Source organism: Cibotium barometz, chromosome 31, assembly GCF_041138505.1.
Source record: "Cibotium barometz isolate CiBa-2024 chromosome 31, ASM4113850v1, whole genome shotgun sequence".
NCBI classification, from domain to species: domain Eukaryota; kingdom Viridiplantae; phylum Streptophyta; class Polypodiopsida; order Cyatheales; family Cibotiaceae; genus Cibotium; species Cibotium barometz.
In genome coordinates, this window is record NC_141076.1 from 16,015,014 (window position 1) to 16,031,163 (window position 16,150).

Consider the following 16,150-nt stretch of genomic DNA (forward strand, 5'->3'; position numbering starts at 1 on the left):
TTCTATTTATTGTATTACACTGCTTTATTTATTTATCCACTCAATGAATATTATAAAAATTTAATCTTTTGGGTTTTATTTCAATTATTAATAAGTGGTTATTTGACTGTGGATTTCTAACTCTCACTTGATTTGTGGAAAATGCTTATTTGGCTATGTGTTGCTAATGCTCTCAATTGATTTGGTCGAGAATGGTGGTGCCTTGAGTCTCCATGTATAGGGAAAAGATCGAGGTGATGCAAGGGAATGTATACGTTGATATAGTTGGAGACAATGAAATGGAAGTAGGATTTGTCTTAACAATCCATCATCTCCCGTTGAGTGATGAATCACACCCTTGACATGTGGAGACACCTTGCCAAGGGTCAATCGGATCCTTAGTGTTGGTGGACATTGTACCAATTAAAAAAGATAATTATACATATATGTAAACATTTAATTCATGTTTACATATATTTAAACATTTGATTTATTATGATTGTGCACACTAAGGCATCCTGTGTGCAAGGTTATCTGAGAGCTGGTGCATGTTTCCAACTGATTCTCATGTCCCCTACGAAATAATGGCAACCACCAAGTAACTAAATAAAGCAATCATTGAAGAAGAAAAATATCCCCAAGAACCTATGAACATAGTTGAACAAGAATGTTCACTCAACATGATGTCCTAAGTCCCATGGCCTTGGAAAATTTATTTAGGAACCTTTGTAAGAGTATATGGAACATTTAACTTAGGCTGCATTATGATAATGGTGCCACACATGGAGGTAGTGTACATGGTGGGTGAAGTGCAACTTTTAAGAGGAATAAAAGGGAGGAAAAGGATGCTTGCCTTAGAAGGAATCCTTGGAATATTGAGAGTGTTAAAGGTTTTAGCCCTGGAATGAAACCTTAAAGATCAAAGCCATATAAGGCCTTGCCTTATTCTTAAATCATCTCAGCTTCACACATACACGTGCATCCAAGGCCTTACCCCCATAGCTAACACAATATTTCTCTCTCCTACATGCTGACATTACATTTTCCACGTGAAATTAAATGTATTCCCCACACCAATATCCTCACATTGGAGAGAGGGTAAGAAGATTGTGAAAATTGATATCATCAAACAAATAGAAGTCGAAGGAACAAGACTTTGAAGATAGAGGAAGAAAACAAAGACTTGAAAGGGAACCTTGGGGGCCAAGAAGCATCCTGACACACACCTGGTGCTCAAGGATAACCTGAACGCATTTACAAATTAAGTGGAGGTACAACCTAAGATAACTGCTCTTTTTCTTGGAATTTAAATTTACATTCAAAAAATTGAATTATAAAAATGAACCAATATACATTATGTCTTTTGCATATCTTTCATGAACATTATAATGTCTTCATAGTGTTGTGAACTATGAAAATTATTAATCTTCTTAATTATTATGAATTGTTAATCTTCTCCATTATCTTGTAAATACGTCTTTATAGTGTTGTGAATTGTTAAAGTCATTAATATTCTTGATTATTATCAAGTATCTGGTAAATACATGATTGAACAACATTATCTATATCATTTTATCATAATTATAATCAAGACATTAAGTAGTGTATCTAGGCAACGTCACCTAAGTGTGTGTGAGTGAAAAGTGAAGACTTAATTAATTCATTGTGTCATGTAATACACAGATGTTTTGGGGAGGGAAAAGCAAAACTAATATCACATATTTAGTGGGGTGTGATTTTTGCAAGCTTCTACACTTGAGCTTTTTTGTAAATTTTGTGAGCTTTTTTTAAAGTTAAGACTAGCATACTAAGTTTATAGCATCAAGATCAACACCATAACAACAATATATTTACCTATCACTCAAGATGTTTACACATGACCTACATTATTTGACAAGGGACACTATATTTGCCTATCTAATATAACTTATAATATTTAAGGGGATATAATATATAACAATCATACAATGAGGATAAAGATCCATTCCATGTCTTCAACATATTTTACTTCAATATATATGGGTGCTAGCTCATTGTATGATCAATATCTAATTCCTTTTTTTACATGTTCAACATATTTCACTTCAATATATATGGGTGCTAGCTCATAGTATGATCAATATCTAATTCCTTTTCTACGAGCCTTTTATCACAAGCTTTTTTGAGCATTGTGGAAATTTGGAACATTTATGCAACCATATACTCAATACATCAGTGCCAACCAATATTAAGAGTAAAAGGGGACTCAAGGGGATTAAATACATGTACATTAGATTCAAAATGTTCTTTTGTATATAGAACTTGGCACTTTTAACTGTATAAATAAGCTCTAAAAGCCCAAAAATGGTAGAATCAACAATAAAGATGCCTCTATTCCGACCATTTTTCTCGGACTACTGCTAATGTTCAGGAAAGGGGGGTGTCACCATCCCATGGACCTTTAGCATTGGTGTTGATAATCTAGAGGCTAGCAACACCCGCTTTCCTGAACATCCAAAGAAAGATGGTTGAAAAATAAGTGTGTTTACAATCGATTCTACCATTTTTGGGCCTTCTGGGGCGGCTCATTGTTTATGTTAAAAATGCAAAATTCTACACCCAAAAAAGTTTCAAATCTAATGATGGAGTTTTGGGACTCCTTGATGAGCACTCCTTTTTAAAAGTGTGACTCTTCTTTCTTTTAAATGTTTATAGACATAGACATAGTACAATGGATCATTCGTGAGCCATGGAGATATCGTTCTAAGTGCATGTTGGCATGAAAGAAAAGAACCATAGGACGTTGTCGATGCTAGAGTTTCTCTATACATTGGTATTGTAGAGTAGGCTACCCTATCTTGGTAGTGTGGATTAGGCTACCCCATATTTCTCCATATTTACCAGTAGTGTAGAGTAGGCTACCCCATATTTGTAGTGTATATTACACTAGGTCCCATATTTCTCCATATTGGTAGTGTAGATTATGCTACCTTATTGGCAGTGTATATTAGGCTACCCCATATTTCTCCATGTGTAACTTGTGCTTTCCTAATCTACACTACCCCATATTGCTAGTGTAGATTAGGCTACCCCATATTTCTCCATGTGTAACTCATGTTCTTTCTAATGATTTATTCAAGGTATTTTGTTATAAAGCTTAGATGCAAAAAAAACACGCAAAAATGTAAAAAAAATATCGCATATCCAAGATTGGAAAAAACAATTCCTCAATGATCTAGAGTTTAAAAAAAGCTCAGAAATTTTTAAAAAGCTCGCACGAGGAAACCAACCAAAATAATAGTCTCCCTAATTGTATAAGTGTGTTCTAAATTCAAACTCATGATTATTTGATTGCTATCATCATACACGTTATCCCCATCACCTTAAGAATGTAAAGTCTCTTACAATGCACATGTGGCTTTCCAAGAATTTGCCACTTTCTCCCTCGTCATGGGACTAAGGAGAGTGGTGCTTTTTGCAAGATTCCCTTTCTTGGCTACCTCGCCCTCTCTATATAAATCAATGGATGGATCCACTAGTATATCAGATCCAGAAATCCTCATGTATAGTACTAGGGCATTAATGATAGCTTCACAATCCATCATGTTGTAATCCCCATGCCCTTACAGATGTAAAGTCTCTTACAATGCACATCTGGCTTTCCAAAGCTTTGCCATTTTCTCCTTTATAGTGGGACTAAGGAGAATGGTAGCTGCAACGGGATCAACCACCCTCTCTAAATGAATCAAGGGATGGATCCACTAGCTACCTCACCTGCTTTGCAAGATCCCCTTGAAATGACCCTATCAACATGAGCCAAGAGATGGGTACACTAGTTTGTCAGAGCCATCAACCCTCATGTATAGTACTCTTAAAAAAAAGGGCATGATTGACAGATTCTTGGAGATTTTCACCTTCCCATGGCTATTATTTTTGGATATCTTGCAATTTCACTTAAACTGGTGGGTATCTTCACCTTTTTATTGCTATAGTTTTTTAAGATCTTACGATGGGTACTTGGCTATTGCATTCTTTATGAAGGCCCCTAAGAAGGCAACCTCAAAAGTTTTCAGGCTAGCTAAGGGGTTTTTAAAGATCCTTTTTAGGTTTGGCATGAGATCATACATGTGCTCAACCATGGAGCTTACCATGGACCAATATGAGGATTTCCACCACAATGGTGTGAGTTAAGAATGTGGTCATGGCCTTCGACACTATTAACGGTGATGGTTTTGGTATAGTTCTTCATTTATCACATGATGAGATACTAGTTATATTAGTCCATTAGATAACTTATTGGAGCTTGGATGTTCATGCTTCTCACCTCTTTAATTAAGTATGGTATATTTTGAATGCATACTATGTGAGACCATTCCAACATTCCCATGTGGAAGATTTTATTATTTTTAGTGAAAATATCCTTTTCTTAGTCAAAAGAAAATGTATATATGAAATGCAATCTAAAAACATCTCTCCAAAAAGCAAATATATAAACATCTCTCCAAAAAGCAAATGGAGGGGGACTCCCTCTATGCATGGCCACTCTTGAAAATGGAGGGGGGATCCCTCTATGCATGTCCAGTCTTGAAAATAGAGAGGGCCTCCCTCTATGCTATGGCCACTCTTGAAAATGGAGGGGGCCTCCCTCTATGCTATGGCCACTCTTGAAAATGGAGGGGGGCTTCCTCTATGCATGGAAACTCTTGAAAATAGATAGGGCCTCCCTCTTTGCATGACCACTCTCGAAAACGGATGGGGCCTCCCTCTACGCATGGCCACTCTTGAAAATTGAGGGGGCCTCTCTCTATACATGGCCACTCTTGAAAATGGAGGGAAGGGGGGCTCCCTCTATGTATGCCTACCATTCAGAATGTCAGGGGTGGAAAAAGAAACATTGGAGGCTTGTAATTTCAATTCATCATCCCCACTTGGTGAAGAACAGGTGTGAAATCCATATGCTTGAGAAAGCTATGTGATGCTCTTGCAGCGTGCACCCCATTTTTTCTAAGAAACAATTCCTTCTTTCTTGTAGGGCATGGATGATGCTCAACTAAATGGAGATTTTTTTTATATGTTATCAATGGCCTCACTTTATCAATCTCACTATGTGTGTGGTGGGGTGGAAATGCTTTTAATGAGCTTCCACCTCTGTCTCATTCCAATATCCATGGTTGAATGTCAAACGGAGATCAAAATAGCCAAGATTCAAGTGTTTATGAGATGCATGGTAAGCCCTATGCCATCCTCTTTATACAATAGAGACACATGCATTTTGTGACCCAAAAAGAAATTTCCTCCCATGTAATGAAGAAAACATTGATTGGCTTAAATATTAATAGCCTAAGAAAAAACATCCACTAAATATTCAATGACTTAAAGCAATACGAAAGGTAATATTTTTGGGTCTCCCATGAGGCACTAGATCGGTTACAGTAGGCAATGGTGACTAGACAACACAAGGCTATAGTGCTAATAATTGAAGGGAAAGAGTACTTTAAAAGATACTTGTGGGTTAAACTGTAGGTTTTGTAAAAGAAGAGGTTGGCCCAAATGTGAAACAAAGAAAGGAAAATTCAGAGCCTTTATTGAAAGGGAAGATCCCTCCAAAACCAACCAATTAGATCCTACTAGTGTTAGGCTAAAGAGCCACTCTCACCACACTAAATTATTTCTTGCCTCTATAGGGGATGGGTCGATGTTCAAGGTCATGGAATCAAACTAGAATATTTGTAGCATCTAAATGGGAGATGGTCATGGATTCCCACCATCAATACCCACACGATGTTGTCAACATTGGGCAATTATGAAAATCAATCTCTCTCTCTCTCTCTCTCTCTCTCTCTCTCTCTATATATATATATATATATCCAATTCAATCAAGTTTGAAAATTAAAATGAGTATAATTATTTATGATTTTTAAAAACAATTTGATTCGATTACCATTTCAATTGGATTTTGGTTCTTCTAGGTGTAATTTAATCATGTTTCAACTTTTAATCATTATGATTTCAAATCATCAATTATATTTTTTAAATAAATAAACAACCCCCTAGACCCAAAAATGTGAAGACTTGCAACAATAAAATACATCCAAAAGTTTCACAAACAAATTCATCAATATTAAAGCTGCATTTATACTAATTTTCACATGTTACTTACAATCTTGAATATATGTCCCTGCTGTCTGGAGTTGATCTTCAGACCATTTAAGCATTTCGATTGCATTGAGAAGTGGTGGATCCGTAGAGGTAGCGGCAGGAACAAGGATCAATTGCAAGGGACTTGGAAAGTTTGCTTGTTGATTAATCACCGCAGGGATTGAGGTAAGGTTTGGGGGTAAGATTCCCTCAGTTGTAACCTTCTGATCAGCTAATAAAGAAAATTGACGTTGAATAGGGGGTAAAACCTCTGCAAAGTGTAGTTCTATGTAAAAGCCACCAATTCCTCCAAAATCATCGAAAACAAAAGTAAGGTTCCTTGAAGCGTTTGTCGTTATAGCTGTTGCCATGACCTTACTAGGAGGTTCCTCCGGATCATAGGCTATGATGTTTATGCTTGAGCGTGTGGAAAGAATTGGAGTAGTTGTGTTTGCGATCCAAATTCGATCAAATGGATCATCTGGATACCTAATCAATAAACATTTGAAGTATCGTAAGAGGTAATTTAAAAAAAGAGAAAATAGTGAAGGTAAAAAATCAATGTGTCGCATCTTTTTTTGAGATCTTAAAGAGTAGCACTATCAAATTTAGAATGTGAAGGCTTTAGTACCCTTGCAAGGGGAGTTTATCCCTTAAAAGGGAAGGTAAGAAAAAGAGATCCACAGAATTGGGAAAGGAAAACATATACCGTTTTAATGTCTTAAAATCGTATGCCCTTTCAATGTCTTGATTAAGATATGGAGGTTTAGTATAAACCCTTTTAATGTCTTGAATTCATATGCCCTTTCAATGTCTTGACTAAGAAATCGACATTTAGTATATGCCCTTTAAGTTTTTGTGCTAATCACTACTAGTATCAAACCGCTAACGATGCTACGGTATGAGACAAATGTATGGTGGTGTAAATTTATAACACTTACAAAATACGTAATCTTTCTCTAGAAAAACATAACTTAGGCATAGTATAAGGCATTGATAGAGATAATTAGAGTATATTTTATTAAGCAAAGATAAAAAGGTAGGCTACATTATTCCACACCCACATAAGTACAAGAGCCTAGATGGATATTAAAATTGTTAAGAGTGTGATGATAAGGTAAGGGAGTAATCACACTATGATGAAAAAATGATTTGTGTCCAATGGGTCGCATAGTGTATCTGTATTGACCTAGAGATGTGGGGTAACCATGACTAGGTTTGATACAGGTTCGAATGAACATTTGCATACCATCGTACTTGATGTGTAAACGTAGTCCATAAAGTAGTATCAATTGCAAAACTATGCCTATAAAAACCTTTTAACATCGGTATTATTGAGAGACTAGAAAAAATTTGGCCATATTGGCACTAGTTACATCCATTAGTTTTTTAGATTTGGCCATATTGGTGACTAGCCACCCTTGGGCCCATAGCATTAATATTTCCAATATTGAAGCCTTAGAAATTCGGTATGAAAATTATGAAAAAAAAATGTATAAAGATTAAAAAAATTACATAAGATTAAATAAACAGTTTTTTCTGATGAGTCAAACCATTTTATAGCCTCAAAGATTGCATTTTTAAAGGTTAATTCTCAAATTTTCCTAATTACTTGAAGTTAAACTTGAAAGTTTTCTAAGAAATGGGTATGATAAAAATGTGAATCGTTAGCCTTCAATGATTTGAAGTAAAAATTATTGAGATAACAAGTTTAATTACATGACATTAAAACCTTAATGTTAAACCTCAATGTTGTGTAAGCAGTGGGTATGGTAGAAATGTAAGTCCTTATCCTTAAATTAATAAAAATAAAAAATTATTAAGATATAAAGGTAACCTAGTGCAAATATGGATGGCCTCAAGGATGACACCTCCACACTTATGGCATGCCGGAATGACACCTCCAAGCTTGTGGCATTCCCATGGTTGGTGAGATAACGCCACTGGATTACAAGTTGTATCATAGCCATATTGGTTTTATGGCATAGTTATAGTGCAAGCTCATATAGTCGGGTTTGCACACTAGAACACCTTATTTATTTTGGTAGCAGAGTAACTTCCCTTTGTTATGTAAAAATGAGTAAGGAAGAATAATAATATTCATGTAGGCGTTTGAATGAATGTGAAAGCACCTGTGTTGGTGAAAGTGTGCATGAAGAAGATTGCTTGGAAGGAGCTCAGTCTCACTCTCTCCCTCACTATCTTTTAATGGTATAAGAGCACCTTGATACACATAAAGGATCTTAAGAGATAAGAAAAGGACATGATACATAGGTAAGAGTAAATTTTTCTCTTTCCCTTTGATTCACAAGAAAAGTTTTATAGGTCACTGCTAGTGAGGGACAACGTCATGAGATATAGGTCGCTGCTAGTGAGGGACAATGGCATGAGATACAACAAGAGGGGGCACTTCCATAATTTATAAAGCATCTTTGGTGAAGCAATTGGTGAAATAAAATCACACTGTGTACTATTAGTAGGACCAAAAGGGCCTTACTCATATTTCTAGAGCAAGCTAGAGTAGTTTTGGACCCCTTTTTTGGCCTTGTAAGGTATTTGTAGACACTCTATTGAAGTATCAAGAGTGACGGTTTTTAGATGTGTAGCATTTGTTTTTGTGCATTTTTTGTAGAAACTATTATTCATAGTGGTTGTTTTTAAGTGCCTACAGAGGTTGTGGTATTTGCACATATATAAAAGATGTATATTTATGTTTAATTCACATAAAGTGTTTGCATACTAGGTTTGTAGTACCACTAGTAATTGGGTTTCTATTTGCTAGACAGATTATTCACATAAAGTCATTCCGTAATAGGTTTGTAGCATCACTAATAATTATGTTTCTATATGCTAGACATATTATTAGAGATTATAGGATTACTCTGAGTCCAAAAGTTACTATAAGTTTTGTTTGCGATAAAAAATATCAAATTTGGTGTTGGAAAGAGTTATTGTAGGTAACAAGGTCTGCTAACAGTCTTTCTCATATTATGAGTAAGAAGCTTCACAAGAATAACACCAAGCGTGTAAGTTCAAGATGACAAACTTCCTGATGGGAAAAGGATATAGGGAGTTTTTTACAAGTGAGGAGAAGGAGCCTAAACTTAAAGTAAAATATCACTCCTCGACTAGTACATGCCTTTAAGGCATGGCATGGCTAACCTTGGTAAAGGTGTATAGCACACGTACCAAAGATGTATAACACAAGTAACAAGGCTATATAACCTTGGTTATGGTGTATAACACAAGTAACAAGGCTAGGAAGGTGTAGTTAAATCAACACGTGTAAAGGAATAAGAATAGAATCAATTATTACTCATTAAAGATTTAAAGGCTTATAGATGCCCACTCTTTTCGGAGGACTAGTTGATGACGATTTGTTGGTGTCGGCCAATTCAGACTTGGAAAAGTTTGTGACTAGTTTTAGACATGTATAATATCTCAAGAAAAATTCCCTATTTTTGAGGACCTTATAGCCCTTTTGATTAGTGAGGATATTTTGGACTAAATCATTCTGTTCATATATAGGAAGGCCTTCTACTCTCACATAGGCAAAGTACAAGAAAATCTTCATTTAGAGGTTGAGCTACAGGCCACAAGCTACAAGCCAAGCCAATAAGGAAGTAAAAATCATGGATAACAACAACATGATTCTCAATCATAAACAGATAGAAGAGGCCACTTTAGAGATATGGGGAGCTAGAGAAGAGAGGTGTGTGGCAAAGAAACCAAAGTGGAAAACGCATGAACTATTATTATTGTAAAAAAGAAGGGCATATAACAAAGGACTGTTATAAAAAGAAAAATGATATAAAAAGTGGGAAGTTACCATAAAGGGATTTAAGTAACCAACTTCTTGTGATGTAGTGTATGCTTAGTTCCAAGTCTATAGTTGTATCACATTCAAGCGATGTATAGTTTATTGATTACTCAGGTACCTCTAACCACACAATGAGCCATGGTGAGTGGTTCAAAAAATTAAGGGATTTGGAAAAACTTGGTTATGTAAAAATATATTTAGAAAAATTAGGTTAAATGTAAGAAAGGGTGATAATCATAGTGCACCCTATTACACATGTGTAGAAAGTATCTATGTCTATGTAGGATGGAAAAAGGTGGTAATTATAGCTCACCCTGTTGTGCATGTTCAAAAAGTATCTTTTCTTACGTAGGATGAAAAATTGAAGTATCTTGTTGATGTGGTTCATGTGCGGAACATAACAAAGAACTTGGTTTTTAATGGAAAAATGATTGAGAATGGTTTTCAAGTAATGGTTCTCATGGGATGATGTTATGCGCAAGATTTAAATAGCTAGTATTTCTCGGTTGTAAGGGAAAAGTAGTTTACAAAATGTTTACATTAAATGTAAGTATGCCTGAAGTGAAGGTTGTATCATGATGTCACATAGTATACATGTGATTGCAAACATTAATATTTGGCATAAAAACACATTAGACATGTAAGTATTCAGCAACCAAAGAATATACAAGCCCAAAGTATAATTAAAGGTTTTCTAAAGTTCAAAGTGGATGGAAGTAACAAAGTATGTGAAGCATGCCAATTGGAAAAGCACGATAAGCATGCAAATTTCTTCATGATAAACATGAAAGTTAGAGACCTTTGGATGTGGTACATTCTTCCTGACCAATAAAGATGACATCAACTAGAGGACATAATTATTATGTGTATTTCATTGATGATGAGGATACAATTATTATGTATCTTTCATTGATTATAACCACAAAATTATTATGTATCTTTCATTGATGACCACAAAATTATTATATAAAGTGCGGATGTATTTTTCATGAAAGAGAGAAGCGAAGCATTACTCACTTTTAGAGGTTTGAATTTGTTGTACGAAAAAAAAGGCATACACATAAAAAGCCTAAGGTCAAATGGTAGTCCTACAGAACATTCCTCTAATGATATCAATGACTATTTAAGTGAGAATACAATAAAGTGATAGTGTAGGTACACCCCTCAACAAAATGGGATTGTAGAAAGGCAAACCAAGCATATTGCAGAAGTTCCTTGTGCATTGATGGAATAAGTAAGGGATGCCTCGTTATTTTTGAAGTAACATAGTAGCAACTAGAGTTTATATATTATAAATGAGGCTCACACTATAGTAGTTCATGGTATGATGCCTGAATAAAAATTTACTACATTATACATGAAAAAACATTCATTGACAAAAAGCTAGATTTGGCATAATTGAAAGTGTTTTGGTGCATTAATTATGTTCTATACGAGATGAAGTAAGAATTGATATGGTCACAAGGTAGAGAAATGATATTCATTGGTTATTCCCTTGACTAGAAAGAATATAGATACTATAATCCCACTACTATGCCTAAGATGCAAGCTAGCATGGATATTGTGTTTGATGAGATGAGTAGCTAGGATACATCAATTAATGATTCTATAGAAGTCGGTGCAAAGAACTGTATGTGTGACTCAAATGAAGACTCAAATGAAGAGTATCAATTACACACACTTAATGGACCAAGAGATTCCTCTAATGGGAAATTCTATTGTGAAAACCTTAGTGAGGTCGGTTACGGAAGAATGTTAGGCATTCTGATGTGCCATGTCATGGTACTATTCGTGATGAAAATTTAACAAGCTCACATGTAAAGGAAAAGAAAAGATATAAAATGCCCGGTTGAGTTGGCTAATGGGAGAATACATTACATAAGTGGGTACGTTGAAAATCTTTCTTTTACGTTGGCTAAAACTGAACACAAAGGAAACTTTTATGTTATAGACATGGGTGAGCGAGACGTAATCATTAGCATGGATTGGCTAGTGGGTAATCATGCATTGATTGATTGCGAAGGTAGAACTCTTACATTCAAACACAAAACCAACACTCAACACAAGGCTTGAAAAAGATAACAAGGGAGTTCTTATTTCTGCAACAATAAAACTCTTGAGGAATATAAAACAAGGCTGTGAGACTTTTCTAATATTTGCAAATGAGTTGAAAGAGGAGGAGAAACCCGAAAATCCTTTATAAGTGGACAAACTTTTGGAGGAGTATAAAGATGTTTTTCCTGATGATTTGTCGGGATTACCTCCTCCTAGGTCTGTAGATCATGCAATTGAGTTATACCCAGGATCTAAACCCTATTCTAGAGCTCCCTATAAGTTCAACATTGAGGAGTTAAAAGAACTCAAATTGCAATTGGACAACCTCATTAAGAAGGGCTTCATTAGGCCTAGTGTATCTCCTTGGGGAAGTCCCGTTCTTTTCCAAAAGAAGAAGGATGGGTCATATCGACTTTGTATTGACTATAGGGGGTTGAGTAAACAGACCATCAAAAACAAATATCCTTTGCCACACATAGATGATTTGTTACGTCAATTGAGCGGGGCTAAAGTGTTTTCAAAGATTGACTTACGTTTAGGTTATCACCAAATCCGAATAAAGCAAGAAGATATACCCAAAACTGCATTTCGCACACAATATGGTCACTATATAAATTTATTGTTTTGGCTTTTGGATTGACAAATGCACCTGCAACCTTCATGTGTTTGATGAATAATATATTTCATCCTTATCTTGATGAGTTTATATGTGTTTTCTTGGATGACATATTTGTATATTCAAAGAACAATGAGGAACATGAAATTCACCTTAAGAAAACTCTCCAAGTGTTGTGTGATCATAAATTGTATGCCAAAATGAGTAAATGCTTCTTTGCTAAGGATAAGCTTTTTTACTTGGGAAGGTTTATTTCTAAAGATGGGATTCATATTGATCCAGTGTGTAAGATGTGAGGAGCTTCATTAGGTTGGCACAATTTGAGAGGGCACATATTCGTGATTTTTCTAAGATTGCAAGTCCTTTGACCGATCTCACTAAGAAAACTAAAGGGTTTGCTTGGAATGCATCATGTCAAAAAGCATTTGAGACCTTAAAACAAAAGGTGGCTGAAAACTGTATTTTAAAGATTCCTGAGATGGGGAAACCCTTTGTTGTTGCTTGTGATGCTAGTGTTTTTGAAATTGGATGTGTTTTGTCTCAAGACGGGAGGGTAGTTGCATATGAGTCACAAAAGTTAAGGAAACATGAATTGAATTATGCTGTACATGATTTGGAAATGCTTGCGGTTATTCATGCTTTAAAACATTGGAGACATCTCTTACTTGGTGTAAAATTTGAATTGAGAACCGATCATCAAAGTTTAAAATACATTTTTACACAACCATTACTTAATAATCAACAAAAGAGATGGATTCAATTGTTTAGTGAGTATGATTTTGACTTCAAGTACATTGTGGGTAAAGAAAACAAAGTGGCAGAGATGCTTTAAGTCGAATTCCTTCGTGTAATATTTTGAGTGTTGTACGAACAAATTTGATTGATGAAATTCGGGTTCAAGTGCAAAGTGATCCTTTTTATTCCAAAATCCTTGCTTATTTGAAAGAACATCCACATGAAATGTTTGAGGGAAACTTTCATTTGTATAAAGGCAATCTTTATTTTGGGAATCGTGTATGTATTCCTTTCACATCTTCTTTGAAAGAACAAATCATGCATGAATGCCACAACACTCCTTTCTCTGGTCATCCGGGATTTAACAAAACCTACCTCAAAATCAAAAGTTTGTTCTTTTGGCCAAACATGAAACATGATATTCGATCCTTGGTGCGTGAATGCTTGCATTGTCAAACAAGTAAAAATTGAACATAAACGTATGCCTGGTCAAATGCAAACATTAGATATACCAGGTAAAAAGTGGGAATCGATTTTCTAGTGTGAAAGGATTCTTGTCACTCTATTACATAGAACTAGAGTTTATCAAACATAGTTCCATATTTCTTATAAAACATAAGATAGCTTAAACTTATATGTTTCGTGTAATATATTTTTTACCTTCTTGGACATGAAAGAGAGTTTTAAAGTGTTAAGAAAAAAATCCCATCAATATTTAGTTTTTTTAGTTTCTACATTTACTTTAAGGAGTATCCATGTAGGAGAGTAGGAACGACTTAGAGACTCATTTGTTTAAAACAATATCACATGTATATACCACCACATTGGGAATAGTTGTAAGATAGTATATTCAATGATAAACAATGAGAACTCATGGAAACATGGACTCAAGTTTCACATGGAAACATGCCAAATTAATTACATAATCCAACCCCATTGTTTTTGGACTAGATGTAAGAGACTAGTGCACCCTAACCAAGATACAAAGAAAACCCATCCAAGAAAGTTGGAAAGCTCTCCATATGTAAGCCTTTAATACACATCATATTTTCTTATGATGCACCCTTGGATGCTATGGAAACATTCAATTTATTTGTTTTATATGCACTAGTAATTTTCAAGTCTATGCAGCGTCCTATGCATAGTATTATGCATAAAGTCAATAATTTAAATATGCACCAAAATACTAATGTATTTAATCTTAGGGGATAATGGGTCATATGGTCTAGATTGATCAAAGGTTATTTGTAATCACCAAAGAGTAACCAGCTTAATAGATTTATATTCACGGGGAAATCTCTACAAATGCCAGTGGTAAAGGAGATGCCAATCAGCCCACCACAAATAAGGGAAAGCTAGAATCATGGAGAGATAATCATGGTGTTTGTAGGAGATATTCTAGGAAGAAGGAGAGATTGTAGGAGTTGATCAAGGAGTTAACTAGGCTCCCTTTTTCTTATACTTAGCCTAGATAATGGGACTCTCATTATCAATCTAATACGCTTGTTCTCTCCTAATTACATTGTTATTTTGCTTATCCCACGTGATTACTTTAATCTCTTTGCGTAAGTATTAATCATACACTCATGAAACCTTGATCACATATTATGAGACACCATGAATTCTTAAATGGTATTAGAGCATAGATCCAAGATTTTTCTCCAACCTCCAAAAATATCTAAATCACTTTTGGATTAAGTTTAATTAGGTGTTAACCATTACTTACTTTTTTCCTCTTCTCCTTCATCACCTCTAGGCATTGGAGGCTTGATTTCTCATTGCACATATTCCCAATGCCAAAACCCTCTTAGGGTTGTTTACAACACTCATAAGGGCATATTTTCCCTAGCCTATTTGTGGTAAATGTGCATAGCAACCAAGAGCATCAAATAATAATTACCATGTTTTTCTATAAACTCCACAAATTTGAGAGCTCTGCATCGAATTGGTTTAATTCATTTGAGGTCTAGTGGTTTTGGATAGCTACAAACATGGCTATGGCATTCCTTTTGTGAAATTCGACTCACAGTAATCGATATATTGTGTGCTTCATGGAGACCTTCCTTGGTAGAATTAAGATTAAGAAGTGATTAATGTGCTTAATGAAATTTTTATGGGCTCAAGACTCAAGCTAACACATTGATCTGATAGCACATTGAAGGTTGTTCAAAAAAGATTAGTGGTGCAAGGGCTTGAATTACATGCTCCATTGAGCCTCTGTTTTCTACACTAACATAAACTTAACTTTTGAATCTAATGAAGGCTTAGATAACCCTAATCTAAGTGTTTGGGTGAAATTGGTAGTTCATTCACACCATTAGGGAGTTGCTACAAGCTCATATCAACTCGTATCTCAAAACCCCCTTGATTTTCCCCTCTTATCCTGCTCTATAAATCATGGTATTTTTGCATAATTAACAAAAATTATCTTTACTAATACCTTGATTAGTGTTGATCACTCAAGCGATTTTGGACCATTAAGGGTTCAAAATTAACTTAAGGTGTTTCTATAGCCTCTCCAAGAATCACATTGAAAAAGGTCCTTTTGGTTTGATGCCTCAATTTTCAAATCCAAAACAAGATACCATTCTACATTGTCTATTCTTTTGGAAAGAGCCATTAATCATTCTCTCAATCACTATTTATAAAGGATTATACACTAGCCATCATGGAAAAGACATTCCCATTCATTTCATAGCATGGTTCAACATACTTTCATCAGCCAAATCAATGAAGAAGATTGGTGTGAAATGCCTTACATTAGATGTTTCTTCTCACATTATAAATGTCAAGGTCTACATCTACTTGAAGATTAACGAAGCAGAACA

The 16,150-nt window shown here is 35.1% G+C and overlaps 1 protein-coding gene across 2 annotated transcripts in view; it reads right to left on the reverse strand.

Annotated features, from left to right (window-relative positions):
- The window catches only part of LOC147620543 (putative LRR receptor-like serine/threonine-protein kinase At1g67720), a 150,717-nt gene that overhangs the window by 82,211 nt on the left and 52,356 nt on the right, over nucleotides 1-16,150 (reverse strand). For both annotated transcript variants that reach the window (XR_015269944.1, XM_086824768.1), the window contains exon 3: nucleotides 6,119-6,585. Coding sequence is in view for 1 of the 2 variants with exons in the window: in XM_086824768.1 (XP_086680894.1) it covers nucleotides 6,119-6,585 (467 nt within the window). In the remaining variant the exon portion in view is untranslated. The remainder of the gene's footprint in view (nucleotides 1-6,118; nucleotides 6,586-16,150) is intronic.